Source organism: Podarcis filfolensis (assembly GCF_964270895.1).
Source record: "Podarcis filfolensis genome assembly, chromosome: 2".
NCBI classification, from domain to species: Eukaryota; Metazoa; Chordata; class Lepidosauria; order Squamata; family Lacertidae; genus Podarcis; species Podarcis filfolensis.
The window spans coordinates 89518981-89539548 of record NC_139605.1 but is presented as its reverse complement, the minus strand read 5'-3'; the positions used below and the strand labels follow the sequence as shown (position 1 = coordinate 89539548).

Here is a 20568-nt window from a genome sequence, read left to right as displayed (position 1 = left end):
AAAAAAAAAACACTGACTAAAACAAAGGTTCATAAGTCAACAATAAAACACAGTTTGTTGTCAGTGAACAAATAACAGTTAAATGGCTAGGCAGGTCTCTCACACAATGCTAATAATGTTTTTGATTAATCCATGGCTTAGTGTTATGTGTGAATGAGGCCAAAGTAATCTAAACTGAAACAAACCATTCCCCTGATGATCTATCAAATGTTGACCCCGAACATGAGTTGGTTTGTGTTTGGAAACATTATTGTAATATATTATGTGCGTGTGTCTGGTTTTTGTTTTTATTTGCAAAAGCAACAGTCTTTTGTCTACTTTTAAAGACCTGTAAAGGAAGCGGTCTTCCCAACTGTCTGACATTTGAATTTTGACTGGAAACGTGCCCAATTCTGAAAAGCTAAAAAGAGCAAAGTGCTACTGTCATGTGGCTCCAAACTCCATTTAAACAATGTGCTGGAGTGAGATAAAGACCAGACTGAGACGGTTGCAATGAAAGGAACAATCGTAGCTCTATCAGAGAAAGCAAGAGCCACAGCCCAAATTGCATCAACACCCTCACCCAGACCAGAAAGCAAGGAAATTAAAGTGCCACGGAGAGGGCTTATCTGGTGAAGCCATAATAACCCATTGATCTCTTTAAGCAGACCCAGGGAGAGGGAAGGAAAGGGATTTAACTGAGATGTAGCCAAGATGATTTAACAAAAAAATGGCATTATTTTTTCCGGTCATAAAAGCTGCTTCTTTTCCAAAAGCAGGGAATACTTGTTCCTTAGTCATATGTGCTATTTTATATAAACATACAGAACATAAAATTGCTAGCATTAAACGGAACTAGCATCAATAGCCACAATCAATTTGATTTGACACTGGCCAATAAGGTAAAAATTGTATTTCGTTTGGGGCATACACAGCACCAATCTGTCTATGCTGTGTGCTAGTTAGGGTACTGTTAAAGGACCAGGGTTCGAATCCCCTCTTAGCCCCTAAACTAACTGCCCAACCTACTTTTCTCACCAAGATAAAATAGAGGCGGGGGCGGGAAGAACAAGATACCCTTCCTCGAGGTGGAATATAAATGCAGCAATGAGAATGATTAAGTGTGTTCTGACTAACATACATGTGCATGTGCTGACACATGCAAGGAATTATTTTTTTTCAGGTGTTCCGCCATGAAAATAAATAAAACTTGCTTAAGCCATCCCAGGCATGGCAATCCTTGACAGCAAGCCAAACCCTATCTATTTTTGCCACACAGGAAAGTCTCTGCCTCTTCCCTTCCACCAGGAATGTTAACATTTTATTCCAGGCAAAGGGGGAGGTAATTAACAGACGGGTTCCCTTCTGTTCATCAGCTACAGACTTGCTCTGGCTCCATAACAGAACTGGGGTCAATTTATGGTTGTCTGGCAGCAGGAAAGAACTTCACTGCCTGGAATTCTGACTTCATACCAGCTCCAAACAATTGGTCCTTCAAGCCTAGTAGTGGCTACCCTGATTGGCAGCCGTTCTCTGGGATCTTGTGCCAAAGTTTTTCCTGGCCCTGTTACCCAGGAATGCCTTTCAGCTGGAAATGCTGCCAAAGACTGAACCAGAGGCCTTTTGTACGCAAAGAGGGTGCTCCCCCCACTGAACCATGGGACTGTCCAGTGGAGTCAGGTCCATTAAGGGAAAGGAGAACTGCTCACCACCCTCGGCCTGCTCTCTGCCAGGCCCACCTGCCTGCATCCTTCTTACAGCCAGTTCAGGGGGCACCACAACTTGCCAGCTTCCTTCTCCTTAGTCTCACAGTGTTGCCCTTGTCCACCTCAGCAGGGAGGAGGATGGGGACAAATCTAGACTTAGTTGGCTCTGCCAATCATTGGCTCTATCTACTGCTGCGCTCCCAACAGGTCCCAGCTGCCACTGGGACCCTTTCTAAAATGTTTTGCTCAAAGTTTATAGGCAATATATCAGATGGCCTTTTCAACCCCTTCAATAAACTCTGTCCTGATTAACTTTATTCCTCCATTGTTACCATGCTATGAGGCTCCTTCCCATGACGTGATATACGCTTTAGAGACTGTCCCTACACAGTGGTACCTCGGGTTACAGATGCTTCAGGTTACAGACTCCGCTAACCCAGAAATAGTACCTCGGGTTAAGAACTTTGCTTCAGGATGAGAACAGAAATCGTGCGGTGGCAATAGCAGGAGGCCCCATTAGCTAAAGTGGTACCTCAGGTTAAGAACAGTTTCAGGTTAAGAATGGACCTCCAGAATGAATTAAGTTCTTAACCTGAGGTACCACTGTACACCCCACTTCTGTGCCTCTACGACAGCAATGTGGAAGTGGTGCTCCTCCAGCTGCTGTGAGATTCCAACTCCCACCAACCCCTAGCCAGCATGCCCAGTGGTCAGGGATGATGGGAGCTGTAGTACAATGAACAGCTACTGCTTCCCCATCCATGTTCTAAAAGTGACCACCTGGCGCCCATTTAGGGAGTTTGCACCTATACTTTGAAAGCCACAGCTGTCCTGCCTGTGGCTGCTGTAGCTTCAATCCCTTTTTCAGGCCTCATGCTGCATACCAGAGGTACTGGAACAGACTGCAGTATCAGAGTCCTTCCCACACTAATGAACAGAAAGCAACATTCTCCAAGTAGGCCTTTTCGGGTGTGATCATAGCATCAGTTATGGTACATTACATGGCATTACACCCAGAGGGCTACATCTCCCCTCTGGGTGACCTTTCAGGGGTCACATGCTGATGGTAAGCCTTGTCAGATGCCAAAGTAGGAAGAGCAATAAACATGAATTTTAGCTTTGTGCGCCTCTTTCTCTTCTGCTCCTCAATCCAGGCAAGAGTTCAAGGACCCATTCCAGCCAGGCTGAGCAGGGAGGGGGTGTGGCTTGAAGAGAGTCCTGAGGGCCAGACAAAGAGGTTTGAGGGACCCCATTCAACCTCCAGGCCTGAGGCTCCCAATAGCTGGTTTAAAGCATGTTAACAACAGCCAGTGCTTTGTCTAACTTTTCATGTACTCCCTTCAGAGATCAGGAAGACATAGAGCTCCAAATGCTACTGGACTCCAACTCTCATCATTTCTGGATGCGGCTGGTGGGAGTTGGGAGTCCAAGAACATGGGGGGGGGGGTAAAAGGTTCCCCACGTCCGGCTTAAAGTAATGGGTCGCAAGAGTAGTGTGAACACTGAGGAAAATATTTTCCTGGGCATCCTGGGGTACGAGTAGTGATGTTAAATTCTCAAGAATAATCTTTTGGAGAATACAGTGGTACCTCGGGTTACATACGCTTCAGGTTACAGACTCCACTAACCCAGAAATAGTACCTCAGGTTAAGAACTTTGCTTCAGGATGAGAACAGAAATCGTGCGGTGGCAGTGCGGCAGCAGCAGGAGGCCCCATTAGCTAAAGTGGTGCTTCAGGGTAAGAACAGTTTCAGGTTAAGAACGACCTCCAGAACAAATTAAGTTAAGTACTTAACCCGAGGTACCACTGTATTCTCGAGAATATTCTCTGGAGAATATTCCCCCCTCACATCAGTAGGTTTGGGGCATCTCAATCGGCCTTGTGACTAGAGAAACAATGGCATCGCGATGCAATGGGAACTTGCCTGCTCTGTGTGGTCCCTTGAGGACTCCCATTTGCGGAAGCATCCTCCGCCCTTAAATGCTCCACTTAAGAATAACAACCTTGAAACGAAGTTGTTTTAGGGAGTTGTAAAGTACTGCTTGCAGCAAACCTTTCCAAGTTTAGCCATCTCTCCCAAAGAGAACACAGAGATGGGGTTTCCCAACTAACCTGGTGCTTTAGGATGAGCTAAACCGAAACTGACAGCTCAATTAAAAACTAGCAAGTGAAAATCTAGGAGATGAGTCAGCGTCAACTGGGAAGGGGAGCGATGGAAAAAATGCCCCGTCTCAACGCAACACAAAGGGCTAACGGAGCAAGGAGCGGAACCTGGGAGACGAGCCAAGTGAAATAAAGAAGCCAGTCTGAGCCACTGTGGGAAAGAGAGGCAAGGGGAAGAAATGAGTCCCTGGTGCAACTGCACAGCAGCCAAAGGCTGTCAGAACAGAAACTGGTTGGGCCCAGTTAACAGGCACACAGAATTAATCACACCCTCCTCCCACGCAACTTTTGTTTTAGCCTCCTCCCCAAACCCAAAAGCAACAAATTGTTTGCATGTGTGTAATCTGGCAGGCCAGGCTGAAGTTCAGCTAAATGTTTGTCTTTGCATTAGGAACATCTCATTGAGGGTTTGGGAAACACAGGCCCCCTACCCCACCCGCTTTCACTGGAAAGCTCTCTAGGCGTTGGCTGAGCACAGAACAGCCCCAGAAGCAGAGATGTGGGTGTGGGTGTGTGACTGTACCCCACCCATAAAATCAGAAATCCAGACACCTTCTTCCAGACCTCTAGACAACTCTAAGGCTGCACTCCTAACTACGTTGACTCTGAAGTAAGCCCTACTGAACTCAGTGTGGCTTACTCCCAAATAACTGGGATTAGGAAAGCCCAATTAAATAAAAACCTCTATGGTCTAGGAATTTCAGAACATTGCAATTTTAATAGGAAATGTTCTTCCCTGATCAATTATCTACAATCCCTACCTCACAACCCCTTCCAGATTCTCGGGCTCTAAGCACTTAACCATGACAACAGCCAGCTCCCCAAATGCTTACCAAATGCTCTCCTTTCTGGGTCCTGGCTGCACGCAGCTTTCGCCTGTCTGTCTTGGTAGCTCTTGGCAAAGCCCATCCCCACAAGCCCCAAAAGACTAGTTGCAGAATATTGCATAGCTTCAGAGGAGCTGAGTTCACACAGGCATGTACCTCACATGACGTATCAGCATTCAGGGACTCGCAGCTCCATGGAAAATTACAGAACTCCCAGCTGCACAATCAGAAGTGCAGCAATGGATGCGACTGTCCTAGATGCTGTCGGATGGTTGCTATGTTGGTTAGTCCCTTTTCCATTATGAATCGGTTTTGAAGCAGGTTAAAAAGCAGGTGCAGCACATCTACATATGCACTCTTACAATGCAATTCAATTGATGCCCGAAGCAAAGTAAGTGCAATTGAATTCAGTGGGACTCCTTCCAGGTAACAATGATGGAGAACCTCAGGCTGGGGGTTGGGGGCTCATATGTGGTCCTTTCTATCTGGCCCTATCTCCCCCTCCTGAGACACACACCCCATTGACAGCTTTGAACTCTCCTGGAGTGTTTTTGCCTGGATGGAAGGCAATTCCTTTAACTCAAATTCTGATTCGTGCTTGCCTAGGCAAAGAACAGAGGGGGAATGTGGGAGCATGCAAATTTCCCATTTACTGCTATGCTTATTTTGCCTCTGGCCCCACATACTTTGTGCCCCCCCAAGGATGCCCAAAAGGCATTGCGTCACCTTTGACTGAAAAAGGTTTCCCTTCCTCAATGTGAAGGATTGCAGTCGCAAACGCCTTTCCAAACTTTTAAAGTGCAAAGTTTCTGTTGGAAAAATTGACTAGATCAAAAACTGGTTTAGTCAATCAAACCAGTTCATTTATCAGCATGGCCGCAGTTAAGAAGAACATCTGTGGTCTGCCAGATGTTGTTTGACTCCAACTCCCATCGACCACAGTGAGCATGGCCAGTGCTCAGGAATGATGGGGGTTTGAATGACTTCTGGAATGTCACAGGTTCCCCATCCCTACCCTAAAGCATAGCTCCCCTATCAATCATTATACTGGCAGAGGGGTCCAGCTACCAATTTGGATCAGGGCTAACGCCGCAGTATGCTGCACTCCACCCTGTTCATTTGCAGTGTTCTCTGTCTGCACAGCCAACATCTGATCAAATCATCAGCCTTCCAACTCTGTCTTGACAAGACTGCTACAACCTAAAAGCTTCCTGTCCAAGTTGCCATCACTTTGGGATTCGCTGTGCAAAAATTTGTTCCAATGCTTCTTGCACTTACAGCCATGGCAGGGGAGACATAATTAAGTAAAAAACCTGAACTTAAAACATGTCATGTACAGTGGTACCTCAGGTTACATACGCTTCAGGTTACAGACTCCGCTAACCCAGAAATAGTGCTTCAGGTTAAGAACTTTGCTTCAGGATGAGAACAGAAATTGTGCTCTGGCGGCACGGCAGCAGCAGGAGGCCCCATTAGCTAAAGTGGTGCTTCAGGTTGAGAACAGTTTCAGGTTAAGTACAGACCTCCGGAACGAATTAAGTACTTAACCCAAGGTACCACTGTATACCTGAAACCATCCTAAAACACCCTAAGTAGTAGCAGTGTCCATAGAACACATACTCCAGGTACCCACACCCTCCTCCAGATCAACAACCTAGCCTTACAGATTCCTCAGCAATGCCATTCCAAGGATTCCCCAGATAGGGCTGTGCCACTTCAACCCAGGTCTCTTCCTCCTCCACAAGGATTGCTCCATTCTCCTGCCAAGCTAGCTCTACAGATAACTTTTCCAGCGCATCTTACCCTGCTCTTTCCCTTTCTGAACCAATTTCCCAATAAGCCTTAATCTTGTTCCACAGCTTCCGCCGTTCCACTCGTATGAACATAGGATTATATGGCTGCCCAGAGATGTTCTGCTGCCCATGGCAGAACAGCAACCCTCTCTCTCCCAGAGTCGCAAGATAAGATAAGTAGTAACCAAGAGCTGGCCACATCATTTTGGTACCTGAGGCACAAACTCCCACAAGTAGAAATACAATAGCAGTAATAATAACCTCAAATGTAACAATCTGTTGACAAAAATCAGCCACCCAAGGCAGCTGCCCCACTCGGCCTAATGGTAGGGCCAGCTTAGCTGCCTTCTACTGAGTCAGTCTTCTGGTCCATCTGGCCCAGTGCTGTCTACTGGCACCAGCTGCTCAGCATCTCAGGGCAGGAGTTGTTCCTCAGCTGAGCTACTTGTTATTCTTTTCCCTGGAGATGCCAAGGGTTAAGCCTCTGCCTACAATATTTGCACACTTCCACAAAGCAACGGCACCCTGAGAGGCAGTCACTGGTCCAAGCAGGTCACCGAGTGTGCGTCCTGGCTGAGTATCTGAAACCTGGTCTCCCAAATCAAACACTCTAACATGTTCTCCCACTCTACTGTTAATGTATCCCCTTTGCAGACGGTTGTGTGTCTTATTTAATTTACTTCAAATTGTAGTAAGCCAGCCCTTCTGTGTTTGGTGGTGGTGGGGATCTCCTACTTACTCTGTTGAGTTGGACCCTAAACCATTGCCCCCAAGTCCTGCACTGACAGCACTGCTCTGCCTTCCTAACCCCAGAGAGTAACTACACACTGCTTCAAATTCTGAAAGCTTACAGGGAAGGGTCTTTCAACAAGCTCACACTCCTTCAAAGAAAGTAAGTTCCAGGAATGTGTTTCTGAGCAGACACAGACCCTTGTGCCAACTCTTAGGAAATAGGGTACCTGCTTTTCAGATAACTTGGGGCACCTGACAAACTGCTGTCTCATCCTTCTAGATTCAGGTAGGTAGCCGTGTTGGTCAGACGAAGTCGAAATAAATAAAAAATTGTCCAGTAGCACCTTAGAGACAAACTAAGTTTATTCTGGGTATAAGCTTTCGTGTGCATGCACACTTCTTCAGATACACACGTCTCTAAGGTGCTACTGGACAATTTTTTATTTATGCCGTCCCATCCAACAGGGACCTGCCAGCCAGTCACTTTGCAGCGGCCTCAGGCAGCTTCTCCCAACCCGTCCCTAGCGAGGCTCCTAAATTTAACACGTCGAGGAACAGCAGCAGTGGCCGACAGCCACCCACCCTCCCCTCTTCCAGTTGGAACTGGTGAGCGAAGCTTGCAGGAATCCCCGCGCACTGCAGCCTAGGGTAGGGGAGCGTCCCCGCCTTCCCCGTCCCTGGAGCGAGGCTGCACAAAGGACCCCCTTTGTGCCTGGACGGCCGGACGAGCGTGCTACCCACCTCCACGTGCTCCCGCTCCACCTCCACCGCCACCACTTCATGGCCCCGGTGCTCTTGGGCCCTGCACAGCTGGCAGATGCAGCTCCGGTCCGTCCGGCAGAAGCTCTCCAGGGGCTTGAGGTGCAGCTTGCAGAGGCTTTCCTCGATGTGCCGCAAGGGCGGCACCAGCCGGTGGCCTTGGAAAGCGGGGCTTTTGAGATGAGGCTGCAGGTGCGGCGAGCAGAAGGACGCCAGGCACACCAGGCACGACTGCGCCGCTCGGGCGCGCTCGCCGTCGGTGCAGAAGTCGCACAGCACCTCTTCGGGCGGCGCGTCCCCCGACGGCGCGCAAGAGTCGCCGGGCACGCACGGCTCCGGCGGCTTGTCGGGGGCCATGGCCAGCCCCGGGCTGCTCGGGGCGGGTTGCCGGAGCTGCAGCAGCTCGGCCAGGGTGTGGTTCTTCCGGAGCTGGAGGTCGGCCGGGAAAGGCTCCTGGCAGAGCGGGCAGCGGGAGCTGCTTGGCGCGCCGCTTCCCGCCGCGACGGCCCCCGGGTGGTGCCTGTGCGCCCCGAGGCAGCTCAGGCAGAAGTTGTGGCCGCAAGGGGTGGTGACGGGGTCCTTGAGGGCGTCGAGGCAGATGGGGCAGCTGAAAGGGCCTTCCTGGAGATGGGAGACTGGGCTGATGGGGCCGGAGCCCGCATCCATGCTGCTCGACTCCACCGAGAGGGAGGCGAGGAGAGCGCGCCTGGGCTGCTCCCTTTCCCACATCCAGGGCGCGGGAGAGCCAACTCCGCCCACCGGCAACGCGTGTCATCGACGGGCAGCTCCGGCCAGCCCTACAGCGGAGATTGCCGAGTCCAGCCTCCCGTTTAAGGGGGCAGCGTGCGCATTCCTCCTGGAGGCGCGGCCCCTTCACCGCTCCCACAAAGGTGCGAAGCGGAGGAGGAGGAGGAGGTGAACCCGCCCCTTCATCCAAGCACGCCGAAATCCCACCAAGAAAGGACAGGGGCTTGGCCCCAGTTCTTCCTTCGGCGCACCGACAGGGAAACGCATTAATAAAGGCTTTTCTTTTTCCTTTTTGTCCTGGTGTGAATGCCAGTAGCAGACGATCGTGTGAATGCTCCTTGTTGCGTGTTTGGGGAAGAGCGAGGAACGAAGTTGGGTAAGACAAATCTTTCATTGAATCCCTGTCGGTGGAACTCTGCTGCAATTTTTTTAGTTCGTTTTAATTTCCTCTGGTAATCAGGAATGAATTTCTTGGGGGGGGGGAGGCGCTCGGAATTATGAATCTCCCCTACAAGGTGAGCCTAAACATGTTTACTCAGAAGTAAGCACTGCAGCTGTCATAGGGAATACCATCCTTTCATAGGTGCTTGCTATAACCCTCCCCTCCCCCGATATTAGAAATTGAGGGCAACTAATGAAAGGGAAGTACTGTGTTCGGCATCTGCTGTCAGAGGCAGCATACTTCCAAATACCAGTTTCTGGGAATCACAGGTGGGCATTGTTGCACTCAAGTCCTGCTTGTTTTCTTACCTCAGGCTTCTGATTGGCCACTGTGAGAACAGGTTGCTGGACCAGATGAGCCTGACCCAGCAGGCTGTTCTTCCGTCCTTATTTCAAAGAACAAACGGTGATGGCCAGTAACAGTTTGGAAAACACAAATTCAGGGATGATAGGTCTATCAATGGCTATCGGTCACTGTGGAACTTTGAAGCCCAGTAGTCATACGCCTCTGATTTTATCCACCAAATCAAATTTTATCAGATGCACAGGAAATCCGAAAATATTTTGTTTAACCAACCTTCAATTCAGCGAGTAAGATCATACTTTTTTCCAAGCTGTGGAACAATGAGAAAAGCTCTTGGACGTGAGGGAATTAATCGGTACACAAAACAAAATAAAAAATAGGGGTCACTGACAGTGTAAGGTAAAGGATCCCTGGACGGTTAAGTCCAGTCAAAGGCGATTATGGCGTTGCGGCACTCATCTCAATTCAGGGCAAGGGAGCCGGCGTTTGTCCACAGACAGTTTTCCGGGTCATGTGGCCAGCATGACTAAACCGCTTCTGGTGCAATGGGACACCATGACGGAACCAGAGTGCATGGAAACGCCGTTTACCTTCCCGTCGTAGTGTTACCTATTTATCTACTCGCACTGGCATGCTTTTGAACTGCTAGGTTGGTAGGAGCTGGGACAGAGGAATGGGAGCTCACCCCATCGCAGGGATTCGAACCACCAACCTTTTGATCAGCAAGACCAAGAGGTTCAGTAGTGTAGGATACCCAGTCCCTGGCAATTGTGAGCTTAAGGTCACCTTACTAAGAACCAGATCAGTTTTGTTTCTTGGATACTCTCCCCTGGGGCTATGACAATTTTCTAGCTCACAGCTAGAACAGGGAATTCTAATAAAAGAAGAAATTTATTTAGTAAGCTTATTTTTCCTTTTTGCTTAGAAAGCTTTATTTCTCAATAAAACTTTTTTTAAAAGCTGAACAATAAAACAGGAACCAACTTGGCAAGTTTTCATTCCCACCATAATCTGCTGATGAGAAAGTGGCAACAAACACATGAGCAGTTACGACATGCTGAGCCTGAACAGAGAAGTAAAATAGAACTCCTTCCATCATAATTTAAACTCACACCATAAAATAGTGCAACCTCTCTGAACCAAAGAGTTCAGTTTCCTTGTATGAAAAGCTACACATACGCAGTACATACATAGTGGAGAATTTAATGTTTCAAGGTAAGCCGACTCTGAAAATTAATATGTCCCAAGGAGAAGTTATCAGTCCCTACTGTGCCATTTAAATTTTAAAAATTACTTAAAAAAAAAAACCCAATTCAGTTCTGTCCACCTCCAGTCCTCCCCCCGCACCCTAATAATTGCTTAAGTAGGCTGAAATATTACACACTTCGTTTAATCTGTTTTCCTGCTCCTCTTCATTTCCTGCTTAGCTTTTAATGAGATGAGATTGTCAGAAAGCCGTATTCTTCATCAGGATGCACAGCACACTAAGCATTGAGTGGCCAGGACAGTTGGAGTTCAGTGCCCTAATCATCTTCCCCAAATTTTAATCCCTCTTTCACACTTGTCCCACCTTGAGATGAGAAATGGGGACTTGCATCTCCCTGGGGAAGATGGGTACAAAGTACCTTGAGATCTCAAGAGAGTTGCTCTCCTTGTTTCAGAGCCATTTCCTCAGCTGGCAGTTCGTCCACTGTGGTGGCAGCAGCAGCAGGTGCTTGCAAGACAGGAGGCACCCCATCAGTTCGAACTTTGCCCTGTGGCTTTTGGCAGAGGGTCACAGCTATGCCTTCGCAAAGCCAGAAGATTGGGAAAAGGGGCTCTGTGAAGATCGTGTTGAAAGTGTGGAGGAGTGTCATGTTGTCATCCACGCCATAAAAGGATAGCACTCCTTGGTTGCAATCCAACCACACTCCAATGAATTTGCACACGTGCTTTTTTATCTTAATGCACTCGGCATTGTGCCAAGCCATATAGCAGTCTTCCTGGACGTGCAGGCCCCAGGAGAGTTTATCCAGCCCAATGGTGAATGTGCGGCCAGCCCGCTTCTTCCTGGGGAACCTTCCATAAGCCACGCCAATGATGACAGAGTGGCCAGATAACTTGACTTCCCAGTAGCAGCTGCCCTGGCTGAAGTTCTGGGCACACATGACTTGCCACGGCTCAAACCTCTGTGGGTCTTTTGGCCTCGACCCCGGAATACGTTGAGAGTGATGGCATTTCCGGTTCTCATCGGACAACTGCATGTATTGGTTAGCTGTAGTTGGATCAAAGGTCAAATTCTGCTGATCTGCAGGAGAGACAAAGGTATCAAAGTCAGGTGGGAGAAAAAACACCCAAGTGTCTTTAACCTATTTTTAACTGGCTAATTCCTCTTCAGTTAGAGAAAAAGGTCCCCCATCCCTAATATCAGGCATGCCACGGCTTTACTGAAGTGGCATTTTGGCAATTTCTTCTGTTGTTCTCTCCTATCAGAGCTAATCTATTGTCAACTCTGTTCTAAGAACAAAACACCAACTTTTTAGTATTGCAGGGCATTTAACCAAAGCAGCAAGGAGAAAGTAGCAGTGTGCACTTGAGAGTGGAAGTTGGCTTTAGAGGCGTCAAATAAAAGCCAAGGGTGCCTTCCATTTTCTTTGGAGCAAGATCTCTAGGATGGCAGGCTCTGCTTTATTTAAACATCACTTTTTGCTCACAATGGCCTATGGGAAATCCCTGCTCATTGCCAGGGTGCCTATGAGGGGTGTCAGTTGTTGTCAGCAATGCAACATTCCCTTTGATCAGCCTTCTGCCTAAATAAGGTTAATGGAATAATTATTTCCCTCAGGGATGCAAACCAGAAGCCTGGGCAGAGAAAGTACACAGGCATTATGTGCAAGGATATACAAAACCTTGTACCTTGTCCATTGGCTCTGGTCCACAGATTTCTGAAAGGAGTTACTAACTGTTTGCGGTAGTTACTAGTCCTAAGTGCTTTCTCTTTGATCCATGTTCCACCCGTGTCAGAAAACAGGAGCTGTTCCATTTACAGTCATACCTCGGGTTAAAGTCGCTTCAGGTTAAGCCTTTTTGGGTTGCGCTCCGCGGCGACCCAGAAGTAACAGAGCGTGTTACTTCCAGGTTTCGCCACTCGCGCATGTGCAGACGCTCAAAATGATGTCACGAGCATGCGCAGAAGTGGCGAATCGTGACCCGTGCACACACAGATGCATAGTCGCGGGTTGCGTTTGCTTCAGGATGCGAAAGGGGCTCCGGAACGGATCCCATTCGCATCCTGAGGTACCACTGTATTAGTTTAACAGATAAATTGTGTTCTTTGTGATTTAAGTGAACATCTGCTCCATAGCTTTCTGGTTTCCTGCTAATCTAAGCGCAAGAAGCTTCTCTTGAACAAGGAGGATCCTAGAGATCTTAACAGGGAACCCACCCAGCTGCCCCCAAAAGCAGAGTTGGGAAACTTGGTCACCGCCTCCTCCACAGGTATGTGGGAGACAGTGAGAATAAAATGCAGAACTTATAGGTCTCCATTGGCTGCCTCCAATATGGCTCCACAGTTTTGCAAAGCTTTTTGAACTCCTGGATCTGAAGGCACACCGGGGCCAACTTATGCTTCTTTTTTTAAAGGACTACTGATGTGGGCAATTGCTTACTTGCATGAGCAGTGTAATATGGGAGTAGCAAACTTTTGCAATGTTGACTCCTTTGCATGAAAAACAAAAATCATGGACTGCCTTAAACAGTATAGGTGCTGTAATGGGAGCCAGCACAAAGAGCCCCACTAGCGCAGTCTGCCCTCCTCAATCAGCTCGGGGTAAGGGTGGGAGAACCCCCACAACAGTGCACAGGAGAGGAGAGATCATTCCAACAGGCAAGCAAAAATGCTTGCACTGACAAGTGATCTCCTCAGCGCTAGTTTGAATTCCACCCCATAAGTGGAAGGGAAGAGGAGCTACATTCTTGTGTGACTTTGCAACTTCCATGCTATGCTGTTCATATGCATAGACTTGTTTATGCGAAAATTCCCCACGTGCCTCAGGTCAACCACCACCAGGAATATTATTATAACCAACAGAACACGCACACACAAAGAAATAAATTTATGATCCTGACAGAGGACCCAAAGGAAGCAGCTCTGAATATATTTATGCACTTGTGACCCTACTTCCCTTTTTAAAGTAACTGCGTGCAGCCCAGAAAGTCGCTTACCTTTTAAAAAAGACATTCTTAACTCATTGTCTGGAAGGCACGGTCCGGCCCTCCTCACAATTACCTTTGGCTCTGGTGAGACTGCAGAGTGAGAGATAAGCAAGGAAAACTTTAAAGCAGGAAGGAAACTCATTTGCCTTAAAAACAACGATTTCAAAATGGTAGACAAGTCAAGACTCGGCAGTGGGCTGGGGGAGCCTTTTCGGGAGGGGTGAGGACAAGATACACAGGCAGCAAGGTTCAAAGCTGGCCTTTGGATATATTTTAAAATATCTCTCTTTAAAAAGAAGCAGCAGCAGCAGCAGTGTACTTAAAGGCATCCCACAGTGTTATATTTTTCTTCATAATAACCAGACACTTAGGTGCTCCCAAAGAATAATCTCTCATGGTCTGAAAGAAGACAAAGCACAAATACTCTCTCATGTATGATCGAATTATGAAAGTTTCTAAAATCACTTTTCTGTGTGCAACAAGCTTTACAATTCTCATCCTAATGCATCACAAAAGACCACACTTGTGGACTGTTGTGTATGAGTTGTTTGGTGTCATGTAGGTGCAAAAGGAAGGGTTTTCTCCTTTGAGGACAAGATTCCTTTGGGGGCAATCTGTTGGGGGGCTGCATGCCACTGGTGGGCAGGGCTGGAGCCAATGGTGGGCCCAAACCAATGATGAATGGGGTGCTCTCACTGCCACCCTCTTCCGCTCCCCGCCCTCCTTGGTATTGTGTTGCTCACCTTGCCCAGCCCCAAAATAAAGGGTTGCCTCAAAGTCAGGAGCTGAAATGAGTAGGTGAAATCCAGATAAAGGCCACATGTTCTGGCCCAGTTCAGAATTTCAGTTTGCAACAAGCTTCAGTTTGCCTTTTCATCCAAATGTGGGAAACTGTGGTTTGTGCAACTGCAGCTTGTTCTCAAACCAGGATCTGAAGACAGAATCAAAGAATGGCTTTGAATCCTGATTTGAGAACAAAACCACAATTTCCTGCGCTTTTTACAACTAGAAGCAGACACTTCTAATCTCCTCCTCTTATGGTCAGAGAAGGCTGGGAAATAGAGGAGGAAGCGAAATGAGCCCAGGCTTGCTGTAGCTTGTCCTTGTAATGACAAACTGTGGTTTGTCATGATTACATCTGAACTGGATCCTACTTTCCTAGGAAAACATTTGGGAACAAAGGACTTTATAAGATTTTAAAAGTCTCTCTGAGGAGGTCAAAGTTTTGTGGACGACTACAGAGAAAATTGGGGTAATTCTGGCAGTACAAATCTAATCTTTCTTTCAGAAAACTAAGCACTGTCATTGCCCTACTATTCCTCTTCAATATGGAAATCTATCAAAATAAATACTCCCCCCCCACTTTACTGTAGCACTTAAACCTCCAGCCGCCTTTATTAGAAAGAAAACTGACCAACCGACTTTCCACAGGTGATCTTTAATTTTTCACCACTCCCTAAAACAGCTGAATGATTACCTTTTGTTTTAGTCATTGGTGGACTCAAGGAATTTGAATGAGCCTCTTGCAAAAGCCTGGAAACCTCATTGAAGAGTTCAGTGACAGCATCCACATTGCTGGCCAAATCAAACTCAACAGGTGGAATAACTTCTAAGTTGCCAAGAGGAGGAAGATGATGCAGTTCCTACAAGGAACAGGAAATGTAGGAATCACAAAGTTTGACTGTTGACGTACATGAATGAAGCTTAACTTCAGCTTATTTAAGTGAACTGGGTCGATCCTGGAATTCTTTAGTTTGGTACTCTACAATGGCCACTTACATATTGCCAAGCAGGAGGAAATGCATCGCCAAAGAAGGGAACAAACTAACACAAATTTGCATAAAATATGTTAATATATGCACATTTGGACAAAATTGCAATTCATTGAAATAAAAATAAATTGGGAAGACCTTAATAGCGTGACCTGTGTCCCTGCTCAGTTTTCTGTCCAGATGCAACTTCCAAGCCCCTGCCTCTCCCTTCATTGTGGTTCATTATCTCTAAACTGGACTTGGACCAGCCAGCCTTTCAAGCAGAGGTAGCTATAAAGCAGGACACATGCTCCCCTCCCCGCTTCTTCCCCTCCTCTGCCTGCCTTGGTGGTCCCCATAGCACTTGCTCAGAAATCCAAATGCACCAAGAACACGTTGCTGGGTCCCTTTTGTGAAGCCACCTTAAGCACTATGTTGAAAAACGAGTTTAAAATAAAAGCGAATAAAAGCAAGTGTGTTCATTATATATTTGAAGGCAGTGGTGTGCCAGGGCATTCTTGCCAATCTGAGACTGTTCAGTTCGTAAAAAAAAAATTCAAAACAGAAAGGAGGACAGTGGCACAGCAGCGCTCTGATGAGAAAACCACACAATTCCCTGCTGCTGCTGCTGCTGCTGCATGCACGAGTGTTTATCGGCTACAAAATGTTGCTGTGAGTAACCATTTGGGCAAAGCCATTTTGCTACAATAACCCCCTCTCACTGCATGACTTGCCTGTCTCTCTGAAGACAGAGGGCCCCATCAATGGAATTCCCCCCTAGACAGTTCAACTTCAGACATCCCCCCTCTGGCATGGTGGGTGATTCACATTCTAAACTCTGCTCTGGAGTTGGCAGCCAAATTGTTTTTCAATTGTCTCAACTTGCTGACCATTAGGCCTAGCTAATCCTATTTCTCCTCTCTCTGTCTCCTAGCTGAGAAGGCTAGAGAAGCGCTTATAATTATGAAGAGTCCCACAGAAAGGTCAAAGAGCCTACACTCTTTTCTAATCTCAGTTGCATGCTGTACACATGGCGTGAAACATACCACTGCTCTCTTAGCTTACGATGCAGTGCAATGCTGGGGGAAAAAATCCCCACTTCACAGAAAACTTTTAAGGATAAGCATTTGTAGCCACACTGTTGTATGACATGACTTCCACACTTCAAGAACTTCTGAGGGTCTGGGACTATCTTTGCACAGCATTCAAAGCGTATCACTGTTAATAATTAAATAAACACAGAACTCCTGCATGCCTATGGTTGCCAAGGTTCAGAGGCTTAGTTATGATATTCAAGATACTTTCCAGTTAAGAGCTTGTCAGCTGCCAGGAATGGGGAGCAGAACAGGCAGCAACTCCCACTCTGTAATACTAAGCTATCATTTATTTTAGGGGTGGGGAGCCTTTGGCTTGATGGCCAAATTTGGCCCACCGGTTCTCCCCATTTTGCCTTCCACGACATTTTCCCAAACCATAGGTGTGGGGCACATAGAGACTGAAGGGCGGGGAGTTCAATCCTGCTTGGTTTGGCTATGTAAGAACTCACTGGCACAGCCGATCCCTTCAGAAAGCAGGATTGAACTACTTGGAGTTCAGTCCTTCATGGTCACTATCTCTCATCCATGAACCAACTTTAACAAGTTGACAGGACCACCCACTTATTAAAGCTGTCCCCTGGGAGTGGGGATATAAAGATCTGGCCCAAATGCCATCAGTATACACATTACATACCTCCAGAAACGTCATATCATCAGTACAAGCGAGCAGCTCTTCTGCCTTCTCGTTGCGCTGGGTAAGCCCATCCAGTTGGCGCTTCAGCTGGTCCAAGTTCTCTTGCATTTTGCCAAGCGCAGCATCTTGCTCTCTTTCAATCTTCTCCACTGTCTTCCTCTGGCATTCCTTCAAGGCTTCCACAAGAGAAGCGAACTTCTGCACAACTCCAGATTTTAACTTCTCCGAGGAACCCTGGATGAAAAAGGAAGGGCAACAAAATACAGTTGTTTCCACTGTAGCTGCCTCTATTTCCCTTGCTGCTCTGCATTCTGTTGGGCACTAGGTGTCCCTCTTAATGGAAATAAGAAAATAAAATGTTGGGAGGCAGACAAAAAGAGACTGTGATCCTTGACTGACTTGTTGTAATCCAAAACATCTGGAGGGCACCAGGTTGGCAAAGGATTCACTGCAGGCCTGAGCTGTTAGGAAAGGGACACAAATGCAGAAGGCCCACTTGCTCATTCAGCAACTGGAGTTTTAGCCATGATGGGTACCAAATGGGGTCAATGGAGAGCAAGCACTTCCCATGGGAGGCACTTTCATCATTATGACGCTCTCTGGATTCCTTACCTTGATGTTGTCTATCTGCTGCTCCAGTTTCTGGATTGCTTCTCTGATAGGCTCTGCCTCCTTTCGAGTTTTCTCCAGGGTTGCTCTTACGGACTCCTGCCAAAGAGTTCAAAATAATTTAACAGGCAAGCACTTCAATCTCACCTAGCCACACCCGGCCCCTGCATCTCACCTTCCCAAGAGGGGTGGCAGATTTCCCCAGATGAATCTTCCAAGATTCATTCATCCCTTTGGAAAGACTCCAGAGTTCTGTTAATATAACACCCTATTAGATTGAAGGTAGTCAGTGTAGGCATCAAGGTAGCCAAGTTCTAGGAAGTGCTAACTCACTGAGGATATAAGAAAGGGCCATGATGTCCAGACTAACCCAAACCGTTAAGTTTGTATTGAGCAGTGCTGAACTGCCTCACCACACGAAAGCCCATAGGCTATGATTTGGGTCTAAGTAATGTCTTCCAATGTATATTCAAGCCAAGGATTCTTGCTTGGTATCGTTACAGCAAAGTTGTTATGCCCTAGCTAGCCTTAAAATGTTCCATATCTATACAGTGGTACCTCGGGTTACATACGCTTCAGGTTACAGACTCCGCTAACCCAGAAATAGTACCTCAGGTTAAGAACTTTGCTTCAGGATGAGAACAGAAATCGCGCGGCGGCAGCAGGAGGCCCCATTAGCTAAAGTGGTACCTCAGGTTAAGAACAGTTTCAGATTAAGAACAGACCTCCGGAACAAATTAAGTTCTTAACCCAAGGTACCACTGTATGGCAAGCAATGCCTGCTTTATAACTTTCATGGCTTCTCCTACAGAAGTTGAGGAAATGTAGCTTTGTGGCGGCACCAAGAGTTAATGCCCGGCCATCCCTCATAATTAAATCTCAGGTTACAGTGGACATAAAGGCCTTACTGCATCAAACCCATTATTATAAAGAATTTGGTATCTGAGAAGAGTCATGAGTCAATCAGGCAGACATTCAGCAAGTGAAAATTTCTCCAGTGCAGCAAAGCTGAGATTGGAGCAATATACACAACCTAGGCTGTCTCTGCGTCACCAGTGGGCATAGCCGGGGGTGGGAGGCAGTTAAATTGAGTAAATAAATAAAAAGACTTAACTAAAAGTAGAAATAGTAGAAAGATTTTGACCGATTTTTCAAAGGAAAGTAATTTATGAAGGCAGCCCTGTTTAGGGAAGTTTTTAATGTTTGATGCTTTATCATGTTTTTAATATTCTGTTGGGAGCCGCCCAGAGAGGCTGAGTAGACTCGGCCATACAGTGGTACCTCGGGATGCGAACGGGATCCATTCCGGAGCCCTGTTCGCATCCTGAAGCGAACGTAACCTGCATCTGTGCGTGTGTGGGTCACGTTTCGGCGCTTCTGTGCATGCGTGTGATGTCATTTTGGCGGTCTGCGCATGCGTGTGCGGCGAAACCTGGGATTAATGCACTCCACTACACTCCGTTACTTCCAGGTCGCCGTGGAGCGCAACCCGAAAATGCTTAACCCGAAGCGTATTCATCCTGAGGTATGACTGTATAAGAAATAAAATATTATTAATTAATCATCATCATCATTATTTGAAACAACTGTTGTTGAGACATTTCATTTGAAATCTGAGACAGAGGATGATGACAGGTGAGTGTTCTGCCCCCCACAACATAAATCCTGCCCCGCCCAACAAAAATCCCTTAAGAGTAAGGTGCGCACCACGACAATTACAGTGTGCAGGGACATGACCCACAATCCGAAGTAACCAATGCACCGGGGGAATGCTTAATTTTAAAATGGGATGCCCGAAGGCTCCTTTGGCCAGCATGACACCCATCCAGCAACAGCCTGGTCCCGTGCAGAGTGAGAGATGCCTAAGATCGCAGGGGTTTGGACTGTGTATATATATGTTGTGTTGCCATGGCCCCAAGTGGCCGGCTCCGGAACTGCTTCTGCCCCGCTCCCTGCCAGGCCGCTTACTTCTTTGGCTTTCCGCTCGTCCTCGACGAGGGCCCTGCCGTGCTGCTGGCACTCCTTGAGCGTGCACACGCAGCAGATGCCCCGCTTCTCCGTCTGGCAGTACAGCTCCAAGGGCCGGCCGTGCCTGGGGCACTTCCTTTCCCGAGCAGCGGCCGCCTGCTCCGCCCGGGAAGCCGGCCGGCCATCTTCCTGCTTGTGGAGCAGCTCCACCAGACTGTCAAGCAGGACGGTCTTGCTGAGCTCCGGCCTCTCCGGGAAGCTCTTGCGGCACGAGGGGCAAGTGTAGCCCGCGGCGGCGCGCCCTTTGCCCTCCTCTCCGTCCCAGTGGTCGCAGATGCACTTCTCGCAGAAGCTGTGCCCGCAGGGCACCGTCACCGGGGTGCTAAACGTGTCCAGGCAAATGCAGCACGTCAACTTCTCCTCCAGCCTCTGCGGGTCTGGGGAAGCCATGGCGCGCGGCAGAAGCGCCACTTACAAAGCCGAGAGGAAAAGAAAGTGAAACCCAGGGCCGCAAAAAAAAGGCTGATGCTGCTGGAGATGGCTCAGGAGAAGGAAGGGCTGGGCCAAATCAAGGCGCATCAGCACCCAGGCTCTTAAAGAGGCAGGGAGAGCAAAGATGATTGGCATCTCCTTTCCATGCAAGAAAAAAGTTTTGAGTTTCTGGCTCCCTTGTCCCCGTGTAAAAGGCAACCTTTTCAAATACCACCCGCTCGTTCTGACAGGACAGTGCTGGATATACATATAAACTAAACAAGCTATAGCTTAGGGCCCCACTCTCTTGGGGCCCCAATTTTTTTTTTAAAGAAAAAAAGTGGATGCACTTTGATAAAATACATACAGTGGTACCTCGGGTTACAGATGCT

The 20568-nt window shown here is 47.7% G+C and overlaps 2 protein-coding genes and 1 long non-coding RNA gene across 4 annotated transcripts in view; 1 reads left to right on the top strand and 2 right to left on the bottom strand.

The window, feature by feature from the left end:
* Positions 1-8807, bottom strand: part of TRIM47 (tripartite motif containing 47) — a 19406-nt gene extending 10599 nt beyond the window's left edge. Inside the window, exon 1 of the mRNA XM_083598181.1 lies at positions 7943-8807. Within this exon, the coding sequence (XP_083454307.1) occupies positions 7943-8689 (747 nt within the window). The 5' untranslated portion in view covers positions 8690-8807. The remainder of the gene's footprint in view (positions 1-7942) is intronic.
* LOC310755468 lies at positions 8038-15561 on the top strand. 2 transcript variants are annotated; one of them, XR_014544379.1, is made up of 3 exons: positions 8038-8152; positions 9021-9083; positions 15136-15561. It is a non-coding gene; the product is annotated as an uncharacterized lncRNA (long non-coding RNA). The 2 variants fall into 2 exon arrangements; XR_014544380.1 differs by lacking the exon at positions 8038-8152 and adding an exon at positions 8720-8850.
* TRIM65 (tripartite motif containing 65) lies at positions 10360-20568 on the bottom strand. Its single transcript, XM_083598198.1, has 6 exons — positions 19706-20568; positions 17741-17836; positions 17129-17362; positions 15124-15289; positions 13656-13736; positions 10360-11739 (listed from the first exon to the last, which is right to left on the bottom strand). Exons 1-6 carry the CDS (start codon positions 20153-20155, stop codon positions 11087-11089), a joined length of 1680 nt encoding a protein of 559 aa, XP_083454324.1. The 5' UTR covers positions 20156-20568; the 3' UTR covers positions 10360-11086.

What these genes read in the sequence shown, in the direction of transcription:
- TRIM65 (XM_083598198.1), bottom strand. Translation starts at nt 20,155, where the DNA reads ATGGCTTCCCCAGACCCGCAGAGGCTGGAGGAGAAGTTGACGTGCTGC. An exon ending in AGCAGATAGACAACATCAAG is followed by an intron (nt 17,363 to 17,740) that starts GTAAGGAATCCA and finishes TTTTTCATCCAG; the next exon opens with GGTTCCTCGGAGAAGTTAAA. An exon ending in ATGATATGACGTTTCTGGAG is followed by an intron (nt 15,290 to 17,128) that starts GTATGTAATGTG and finishes TGTTCCTTGTAG; the next exon opens with GAACTGCATCATCTTCCTCC.